The sequence below is a fragment of the Aythya marila genome, assembly GCF_965140915.1.
Source record: "Aythya marila genome assembly, chromosome: 37".
Taxonomy (NCBI): Eukaryota; Metazoa; Chordata; class Aves; order Anseriformes; family Anatidae; genus Aythya; species Aythya marila.
Window position 1 is genome coordinate 39,071 of NC_139078.1, and position 10,608 is coordinate 49,678.

Below are 10,608 nucleotides of genomic sequence, written 5' to 3' on the forward strand. Positions count from 1 at the left end.
AGCCGTCGCCTTGTTTTTTTGTTTTTTTTTTTTTTCATAGAAAAGGCGAAAACGCTTCGTTTATTTACAAACCTTCCCGGCGGCGGCGCCGCGGCGAGGAAGAGGAGGCGAGCCCTCACCGTCCGCCGTCGGCGGCGCCCGGCACCTGCGGCTCCGCGCCCTGCGGCGGGGGCTCCTTGGGGACCCTCCGGCCCTCGGGGGGGGCTCGTCGCTCTCGCTGCAGCTCGCCCACCCGCAGCCTCAGCCTCTGCTCTCGGCGTTTGCAAGCCTGGAGCTGCCTCTGGGCTTTGTCCAGGGCGTCCAGGGCGGCTTCGGCGCGGCGTTTCCAGAGCAAGGCGCTGCCCACTTGGTAGCTGTGCTCGCTCTGGATGTACGCCCCGGCCGGCGGCGGCAGCCTCAGCATGTAAAGGGAAGGTGAAACGGGCCTGGGGGGTGCCGGGGGGGCACCTTCAGGGAGGGCGGGGGTGTCTGTGGCTTCTTCGTCCCCTGTGGCCACCAAAAGGGTGTCCGGGAGGGGACCCCGTGCGCCTAAAGGGCCGGGAAGAGCCGGGACCCCCCCAGGGTCTTCGCCTTCTCGGGGGAAGCAGGAGACGTCGGAGGAAAAGGGGGGGTCCGGGGGGGATGTTGCGGGGTCCTGCCTGTGTGGAGAAAAAAGGGGGGGGTTAAATGGGGTGGGGGGGAGATGGTGGCAGTGTCCTGTGTCACCCCCCAAAGCCGGTGCCCGTCCCGGGACTTACTTCCACTTCCCGGTGGCCCGGGGGGGCTTTGGGGTGTCGCTGTCGGGCGGGGGGAGCTTCGGTTTGGTGTCCCGGGGGGTTTTGGGGGAGGTCGACTCGAAGACGGTGGGGACGGCCCCTTCCTTCAGGCGGTGGTAGCCACTGCAGTGGGGGGGGGAAGAGCAAGGAGGTCAGTGCGAGGCACCCCAAAACCCACAGGGACCCCAAAACCCACAGGGACCCCAAAACCTGAAGGTGCTCCGCAGCCCTAAAGGGTCCCAAAACCCTGCGGGGGGGGTGTCACCAAGGAAACCCAAACCCAATAAGGTCACCAGGGCACCCCAAAGCCTTGGAGAGGTAAAAAGGGGACCCCAAAAAATGTTTTAGGGTCTCCCAGGGTGACCCATGGACCCCAGAGGTTTGGGGTGGGGGTCCTAAGGGTGACCCTGAAGATTTAGGAAAGGTTTTGGGGGGATCTAAAACCCAGGGGGGGTCCCCAAAAGCCCTGGGGGTGTCTTTAGAGGGACCCAACACCCACAAAGTCCCTGGGGGGGTGACAAAACCCCCACATCCCTGGGACCCCCAAAAGCACCGGGGGGGGGTTCAGGACCCCAAAATGGGAAACTGAGGCACGGGGGGGGGAAGGGGGGGGCAATGGGTTGGAGCAAACCATTTCCACTGACGGAAGGGGGAGGTCTGGAGGAACCCACCTTAAACCAAAGCAGGGGGGGCTGTCCTTAATTACGGGGGGCTCCGTAATTAAGAGGGCCCATTCTCTGGGGGAGGAGGCGGCTTAATTAAGCGCCTCGTTAGCTACCTGAAGCCGACTATCTCGAAGCAGCTCTTCTCGAAGTGCTGGGAGCAGAAGTAGATGTATTTGGAGGCCGGGTCCCAGCGGCCCTCCCCGCTCGCGTCCCGCCGCCGGCTGTTCTCCAGCCACAGCGCCCGCCGCGGGTTGTCCTTCTTGGGCAGCCTGGGGGGGGGCAAAAAAAATTAAAAAAGGGGGGGGTCACGTCGGGTTTCGTGGCCGAAATCCCCCCAAAATGCTGGTTTTTGAGAGATTAGGGGGATGGCTCCCCCCCAGCAGCCCCCAATGGAACGGGCCAGGGAGGGTTTGGTAATGGGGAGGGGGCTGAACCATTCCTAAAATGGGGGGGGGACATAACTGGGCCAAACCATTATTGGGGGGGGGGAAGCAGATACATGGACCAAACCACTACCAAAATGGGGAGGGGGGGACACCTGGGCCAAACCACTGCTAAAATGGGAGGGGCACCTGGGCCAAACCACTGATAAAAGGGGGGGGCGGAGGCACCTGGGCCAAAGCACTGCTAAAAGGGGGGGGGGGGCACCTGGGCCAAACCACTGCTAAAAGGGGGGGGAAACCTGGGCCAAACCACTGATAAAAGGGGGGGGGAGGCACCTGGGCCAAACCATTGCTAAAAGGGGGGGGGGACACCTGGGCCAAACCACTGCTAAAAAGGGAGTGGGGGGGCATCTGGGCCAAACCATTGATGGAGGGGGGCAGACCTGGGCCAAACCACTACCAAAATGGGGAGGGGGGAACACCTGGGACAAACCATTGGTAAAAGGGGAGGGGGGAGGGAAACACACCTGGGCCAAACCATTGCTAAAGTGGGGGGGGGCACCTGGGCCAAACCACTGCTAAAAGGGGGGGGGAAACCTGGGCCAAACCATTGCTAAAAGGGGGGGGGGCACCTGGGCCAAACCATTGCTAAAAGGGGGGTGGGAGGCACCTGGGCCAAACCATTGCTAAAATGGGAGTTGGGGGGCATCTGGGCCAAACCATTGATGGAGGGGACAGACTTGCGCCAAACCACTGCTAAAAGGGAGGGGGGAGCACCTGGGACAAACCATTGGTAAAAGGGGAGGGGGGAGGGAAACACACCTGGGCCAAACCATTGCTAAAGTGTGGGGGGCACCTGGGCCAAACCACTGCTAAAAGTTGGGGGGGGAGGCACCTGGACCAAACCACTGATGGAGGGGGCAGACCTGGGCCAAACCACTACCAAAATGGGGAGGGGGGAACACCTGAGCCAAACCATTGCTAAAAAGGGAGAGGGGGGGCATCTGGGCCAAACCACTGCTAAATGGGGGGAATCCGGGACAAACCCTTGTAAAAAGGAGGGAAAGAACACGTGGGCCAAACCACTGCTAAGAAGGATGGGGGGGGGCACACCTGGGCCAAACCATTGCTAAAGGAGAGGGGTACACCTGGGCCAAACCATTGCTGGGGGTGGGGGGGGTTACACCTGGCCTAAACCAATGCAAAAGGATTAAACCGAGAGCCAAAAGGTGAAAAAGCAGCCAAATAAAACTGCCGCAAAAGGGAGAAACGAGGAAAGCCCCCCCCCAGCAAGACCATTTGGGGGGGTAAGGAGGGGTCCCCACGGGGGGGGGAGCGCCCCCTGAGGAGGCGTGGGGGCACCCACCGGTGGAAGGAGATGCCTCGGTTGCGGGTCTCCCGGGTGTCGCGGGTGCAGCAGCCGGCAGCAGAGCAGTGACGGGGCATCTGGGGAGGGGGGAAGCGAGAAAGGTCTCCCATGGGAAGACCCCCCCCCAAAAAAAAACTGCCAGCCCCTCCATGCACCTCCAGATACAGCCAGGTGCTGAGACTCCCAAGTGCCCTCTCGGCACACCCCAGACCCTTTGGTGTCCCCCCCCAAATCCCTGTGTCCCCCTCAGAGCCCCCCCCCCATATCCATGCTCCCCTTGTTGACCCCAGATCCTCCCCCCCCCGAGCCCTGTGTAACCCCTTGGAGCTCCCAGAGCCCCCCCAGGGCCCCCCCACGAGCAGTCCCAACCCCCCAGCACCCCCTCCAGGGTCCCTCCATCCACCCCGGTGCCCCCCCTGCCCCCATTCCCCCCCCCAAAACTCCCTCAGAGCCCCCAATGTCCCCTCCAGGGTCCCTCCACCCCCCCAGCTGCCCCCCCCCCAGCCCCCAGTGCCCTCCCAAACCTTCCTTAGAGCCCCAGGCGCCCCCCAACCTCCCCCAAAGACCCCCCAGCCCCCCATAGCCCCCCCCCAGGTGCCCCCTCCCCAACCCTATGGGACCCCCCCCCCCATAAGAAAGGAGGGGGGGGGGGGAACCTGGGGTGAGGGGGGCGATGACGTCACGGGGCAAGGGGCAGCCCGTTGCTAAGGGCCGCGGTTGCTAAGGGGGGGGGGGGGGCGGAAGGGGCGGGCCGGGGACCACCGGAGGAGCCCCCCCAGCCCCGGGGCCGGTGCCCCCCACCCTCGGGGGGTCTGGGGGCGGGGCAAGGGGCGGGGCTTGGGACCGGGGCCGGTGCCGGGGCCTCACCTCGGCGCTCCCATCCCGCCGCCGCCGCCGCCTCCGCCCGCCCTCAACTCTCGCGAGACTCCCGGGGTCTCGCGGCGCCCCGGCCCCGCCCCCTCTCCCTCCTCATTCGCCGCCGTCCGCCGCCCGGCCCCTCGTTTGCATGCCGCGCCGCGATTGGTTGCCGCGCGCCCTGATTAGCATAGCCAGCCCCGCCTCCAGCCCGCGCGGTGGTTTCAAGGCTCCCCCCTCCTCCCGCTGGGCTTGGGGCTGTTTCAAGGCTCCCCGGGCGCAGTTGGGGGGGGGGGGGAGGGGGGGGGTCAGGACCCCCCCAAAAAAAGGGTCTCGGGGGGGTTTGAGCCCCCCAGGTTGAAGCTGAGGGGGGGTTTCCAGCCCCCCCCCAATGGTTTTGGGGTGTTTTAAGGCCCCTCCCACTCCGGGTGTTCAAAAGGAATCTGGGGGGGGGGGGGTCACAAATTGGGGTACGGGGGGGGGCTCAGGACCCCCCCCAGCAAGGTTTGGGGGGGGGGGCGCTTCAAGACCCCCAAAAAATGTGGTTGGGGGGGTCTTCCCCCAAAAGGACTCCAGGTGGATTTCAAACATCTTTAATGTGTCACCACGCCACGCCCCCTTAAGCCCCTCCCCCCTTAAGCCCCGCCCCTAATAAGCCCCGCCCCAAAAATAAGCCCCACCCCTTCTGTAGAGCCCCCCACCCCCCTAAGGGTGTGTCGAGGGGGGTCCTGGGGGGGCTCTATGGGGTCAGAGCCCACTTTTAGGGCTCCCCGGCGGCGGTTTCGAGGCCCCCCCTGGGACCAGCGTCGGTTTCAAGCCCCCCCTGGAGGCCAACGGCGGTTTCAAGGCCCCCCCGGGGGGCCGGGGGCGGTTTCGAGGGGCTCCTTGGGGGCGGTTTCAAGGCCCTCCTGGGGGCCAGGGGCAGTTTCGAGGGGCTCCTTGGGGGCGGTTTCAAGGCCCTCCTGGGGGCCGGGGGCGGTTTCGAGGGGCTCCCCGAGGGCCCACGGGGGGGACCCGCTGTCCCCGCTGTCCCCGCTGTCCCCGCTGTCCTCGTCCTCCCCCCGGAGCATGCGGCGCACGGTGCGGGACAGGGTCAGCGGGTCGCACCTGGGGGCAGACGGGGGGGTTTTGGGGGGACCCAGAGAGCCCCCCGCTGCCCTATAATCCCCCTGACCCCATACAGCTACCCCAGAATACCCCACAATCCCATAATCTCCCTGACCCCATACAGCCCCCTCCCCAAGTCCCCTACCGCCCTATAATCCCCCTGACCCCATAGAGCCCCCCCCCCACTATCCCATAATCCCCTGGCCCCATATAGCCCCCCCCACAGTCCCATAAATCCTCAGACCCCACACAGGCCCCCCCCCTCCGAGTCCCCTACCGCCCTATAATCCCCCTGGCCCCATACACCCCCCCCAGAATACCCCCACTATCCTATAAGGCCCCTGGCCCCATACAGCCCCCCCAGAGCCTCCCACAATCCCCAAATCCCCCTGGCCCCATACAGCCCCCCATAGGGAACCCATAGGGTGCTATAGGGACCCACATTGGGCTCTATGGAGTCCATAAGGTGCTATAGGGGCCCAGAAGGGGTTTCTAGGGAGCCCATAAGGTGCTATAGGGACCCACTGAAATCTCTAGGATGCCCATAGGGTGCTATAGGGGCCCATAGGGGTCTCTAGGGAGCCTATAGGGTGCTATAGGAGCCCATAGGGTGCTATAGGGGCCAACAGGGGTCTCTAGGATGCCCATAGGGTGCTATAGGGATCCACACTGGGCTCTATGGAGTCTATAAGGTGCTATAGGGACCCACAGAGATCTCTAGGGATCCCATAAGGTGCTATAGGGACCCACAGAGATCTCTAGGATGCCCATAGGGTGCTATAGGGGCCCATAGGGGTCTCTAGGGAGCCCGTAGGGTGCTATAGGGGCCCATAGGGGTCTCTAGGGACCCGTAGGGTGCTATAGGGGCCCATAGGGGTCTCTAGTGAGCCCATAGGGTGCTATAGGGGCCCACAACGATCTCTAGGGAGCCCATAGGGTGCTCTAGGGGCCCATAGGGGTCTCTAGGGAGCCCATAGGGTGCTATAGGGACCCACATTGGGCTCTATGGAGTCCATAAGGTGCTATAGGGGCCCACAGAGATCTCTAGGGATCCCATAAGGTGCTATAGGGACCCACAGAGATCTCTAGGATGCCCATAGGGTGCTATAGGGGCCCATAGGGGTCTCTAGGGAGCCCGTAGGGTGCTATAGGGGCCCATAGGGGTCTCTAGGGCCCCGTAGGGTGCTATAGGGCCCCGTAGGCTCCCCGCCGGGCGTTACAGACGCGTGCGCCCACCTGAGTCGTGCCCGCAGGGCGGCCACGCGGCGCGCGGTGGCGGCGGCGCCGTCCCCGACGTCGTCCAGCGCCCGGCGCAGGCGGTGGCCCTGGGCCTCGGTGCGCGCCGTCCCCGCCGCCACCGCCGCCACCTCGTCCCGCAGCGCCCGCTCGGCTGCCTCGGTGGCCTCCGCCTGCGGGGGACAGGGGGACACGTGGGGTGGGGGGACATGGGGGGGAGATGGGGAGGATGGGGGGGACATGGGGGGACGTGGGGGGCATGGGGGGGACATGGGGGGACATGGGGGAGATGGAAGGGACATGCGGGGGACATGGGGGGGAGATGGAAGGGGCATGGGGGGACGTAGGGGGGACATGGGGGGGACATGGGGCATGGTGGGGACATGGGAGAGACGTGGGGGAGATGGAAGGGACATGGGGGGGACATGGGGGAGATGGAAGGGACATGGGGGGACATGGGGGGGTACATGAGGGGGACATGGGGGGACATGGGAGGGACGTGGGGGAGATGGAGGGGACATGGGGGGACATGGGGGGGACATGGGGGGACATGGGGGAGATGGAAGGGGCATGGGGGGACATGGGGTGACATGGGGGGGATGGGGGAGACTAGAGAGGGGACATGGGGGACATGGGGGGGACATGGGGGAGATGGAAGGGACATGGGGACATTGGGGGGACATGGGGAGGACATGGGGGAGATGGGGGAGACTAGAGAGGGGACATGGGGGACATGGGGGGGACATGGGGGGGACATGGGGCATGGGGGGGGACATGGGGCATGGTGGGGACATGGGAAGGATGTGGGAGAGATGGAAGGGACATGGGGGGGACATGGGGGGGACATGGGGGAGATGGAAGGGACACAGGGACGTGGGGGGGACATGGGAGGGACAAGAGGGAGGAGATGGGGGATGTGGGGACATGGTGTGGGGACATGGGGACACAGGGCATAGGGTCAAAGGACAGGGGGGGACGTGGCTTTGGGACAAGGGGGGGCCATGGGGACGTGGGGTGGGGGGAACGGGGACAGGGGCATGGGGACGTGGGGTGACACCGGGTGACACCGGGTGACACGGGGTGGGTGACACGGGGTGACACCCCCACACCTCCCCCAGCCTGCACAGGGAACCCCGCCCCATGATGTCACCGCTGTGACGTCACCCCCCCGTGTGACATCGCGCCCGTGACGTCACCTGCAGGCGGTAGCGCTCCCCCCGCAGCCGCTGCTCCTCCGCCTCCGCCAGCAGCACCCGCAGGCGCCGTCCCGCCGCCCGCGACGCCCGGGCCAGCGCCGCCCGTGCCCTGCACCCATGGGTGCCCCATGTCACTCTATGGCACCCATGGGTGCCCCATGGTATCCTCACAACAACCATGGGTGCCCTGCGTCACCCTCACAGCACCCATGGGTGCCCCACATCACCCTCACAGCACCCATGGGTGCCCCATGTCACCCTCACAGCACCCATGGGTGCCCCACATCACCCTCACAGCACCCATGGGTGCCCCATGTCACCCCCACGGCACCCATAGGTGCCCCATGTCACCCTATGGCACCCATGGGTGCCCCATGGCACCCCCACGGCACCCATGGGTGCCCCATGTCACCCTCACAACACCCATGGGTGCCCCACATCACCCTCACAGCACCCATGGGTGCCCCATGTCACCCCCACGGCACCCATAGGTGCCCCATGTCACCCTATGGCACCCATGGGTGCCCCATGGCACCCCCACGGCACCCATGGGTGCCCCATGTCACCCTCAGAGCACCCATGGGTGCCCCATGTCGCCCCCACAGCACCCTCACGGCACCCTTGGGTGCCCCACGTCACCCTATGGCACCCATGGGTGCCCCATGTCACCCTCACAGCACCCATAGGTGCCCCACATCGCCCCCACAGCACCCTCACGGCACCCTTGGGTGCCCCACGTCACCCTATGGCACCCATGGGTGCCCCATGTCACCCTTAGAGCACCCATGGGTGCCCCATGTTACCCCCACAGCACCCTCATGGCACCCATGGGTGCCCCACACAGCACCCACGGGAAGTGGGACCTCAGGGGCGCCGTGGGACATCCTGGTCCCACCCATGGGACCATCCTGGGGCCACCCAAGACCACCCTGGGACCACCCTGGGACCCCCTCGCACCACCCTGGAGCACCCCAGGGCCACCCAAGCCCACCCTGGGCCCACCCAAGCCCACCCTGACCCCCCCCTTGGACCACCCAGGACCCCCGCCAGCCCCCCGGGGACCCCGATGCTCACCCGGCCTCGCGGTTCAGCAGCTCCTGGAGGTGGAGGCAGCGGGCGCGCAGGGCAGCCTCGGCTGGGTGCGGGGGCACCCTTGGGTGCTGCAGCCGCCCCCGCAGCCCCCGCTGCTCCCGTTCCAGCTGGGCCCGCGCCCCCGCTGCTGTCTGAGCCCGTGCCCGAGCCCCCGCCAGCGCCCGCTGCAGCTCCTGCGCCTGCACCCATGGGTGTCAGCGCCTGGGGGCACCCACAGTGCCCCAAAATGCGCCCACGACACCCAAAAATACATCCACGGCACCGAAAATGCACTCAAGGAACCCCAAACTGCACCCAAAATGCACCCCTGGATGCCCAAAATGCAGTCATAGCACCCAAAAATACACCCAAAGCACCCAAAAATGCACCCATGGCACCCAAAATTGCACCCACGGCACCCAAAATTGCACCCACGGCACCCAAAAATGCACCCACGGCACCCAAAACCGCAGAAATAGCACCCAAATATTCACCCACGGGCTCCAAAAAAAATGCACCCTCGGCCCCAAAAATGCCCCCCCAGCACCCATAGGTGCCCCGCCTCCCCCCCCCAGCCCCTTTCCCCCCTCCCCACCTTGCGCCCCTCTATACGTCCCCCAGATGTTCCCCTATAGGCGCCCTCCCCTCCGTGTGCCCATAGGTGTCCCATACGTCCCCCTATACGTCCCCATATACATTTAGGTCCCCCTAAATCCCCCCCACGTCCCCTACATCCCCCCATATACCCCACCCTACAGGCGCCCTCCATAGGTGCCCATAGGCTCCCCCCACACCCCCCATACGTTCCCACCATACGTCCCCCCTATACGTTACCTATAGGTGCTCCCCCCCCAAAACTTCCCTCTAGGTGCCCCAAACCCCACAGGGACACCCCCGGAGACCCGCCGTGGGTGCCCCCCTATACGTCCCCTATGGGTACCCTTATAGGTGCCCCCTATAGGTGCCCTATAGGTGCCCTATAGGTGCCCGACCTGCTCGTGCCGCTGGTGCAGGCGCTGCCGCAGCTCCCGGTTGTGGTCCCGCAGCTCCGCCAGCGCCGCCTGCAGCTCCTCGGGGTCCCGGCTCCCCCTGCACCTATAGCGGCTATAGGGGATGTGGGGGGGTGGGGGGTGGGCAAGGGGCACGGGGTGGGTATAGGGGATGCAGCGAGGGGCCTATAGAGGGTTTGCTGCGGGGGAGGTGGCTTGGGGCTATAGGGGGTGTGTATAGGGGACGTGCCATGGGGGCTATAGGGGACGTGCCATGGGGGCTATAGGGGACGTGCAAGGGGGAATATAGGGGAGAGTATAGGGGATATAGGGGACATGCCATGGGGGCTATAGGGGATGTGCATGAGGTCTGTGGCATGGGGGCCATAAGGGATGCATGGCGTGGGCTATAGGGGGGTCTATAAGGGACATGGCGTGGGGACTATAGGGTATGTATCAGGGAGGCTATAGGGGATGTGCCATGGGGAATATAGGGACGCACTATGGGACTCTAGAGGATGTGCCTTGGGGGCTATAGGGGACGCACCGTGGGGGCTATAGGGGACAGGCTATGGGGGCTATAGGGGATGTTCTGTGGTGTTATAGGGGATGTGCCAATGGGATCTATAGGGGACAGGCCGTGGGGGCTATAGGGGATGTTCTGTGGTGGTGTAGGGGATGCACCATGGTGGCTATAGGGGACGCATCATGGGAGCTATAGGGGATGTACTATGGGGGCTATAGGGGACATGTCACGGGGGCTATAGGGGACAGGCTATAGGGGCTATAGGGGCTATAGGGGCTATAGGGGACAGGCCATGGGGGCTATAGGGGATGAACCATGGTGCTATAGGGGATGTACTATGGGGGCTATAGGGGACTTGCCATGGGCGCTATAGGGGACAGGCTATAGGGGCTATAGGGGATGCACCATGGGGGCTATAGGGGACACGCAGGGGGGGCACCCTATAGCAGGCAGCCT

At 65.1% G+C, this 10,608-nt stretch overlaps 2 protein-coding genes across 2 annotated transcripts; both read right to left on the reverse strand.

Moving 5' to 3' along the window:
• Positions 1–10: 10 nt before the first annotated feature.
• Positions 11–4,087, reverse strand: THAP7 (THAP domain containing 7). The gene is made up of 5 exons (XM_082782144.1): positions 4,040–4,087; positions 3,170–3,249; positions 1,534–1,689; positions 738–878; positions 11–638 (listed from the first exon to the last, which is right to left on the reverse strand). The coding sequence occupies exons 2-5, from the start codon at positions 3,247–3,249 to the stop codon at positions 116–118; spliced, it is 900 nt and encodes a 299-aa protein (XP_082638270.1). The 5' UTR covers positions 4,040–4,087; the 3' UTR covers positions 11–115.
• A 718-nt stretch (positions 4,088–4,805) lies between these two features.
• On the reverse strand, positions 4,806–10,377 carry MYH14 (myosin heavy chain 14; the record flags this gene model as incomplete). Its single annotated transcript, XM_082782145.1, has 6 exons — positions 4,806–5,134; positions 6,371–6,543; positions 7,567–7,675; positions 8,641–8,837; positions 9,630–9,812; positions 10,357–10,377. 6 exons carry the CDS (start codon positions 10,375–10,377, stop codon positions 4,870–4,872), a joined length of 948 nt encoding a protein of 315 aa, XP_082638271.1. The 3' UTR covers positions 4,806–4,869.
• Between the last annotated feature and the right edge of the window lie 231 nt (positions 10,378–10,608).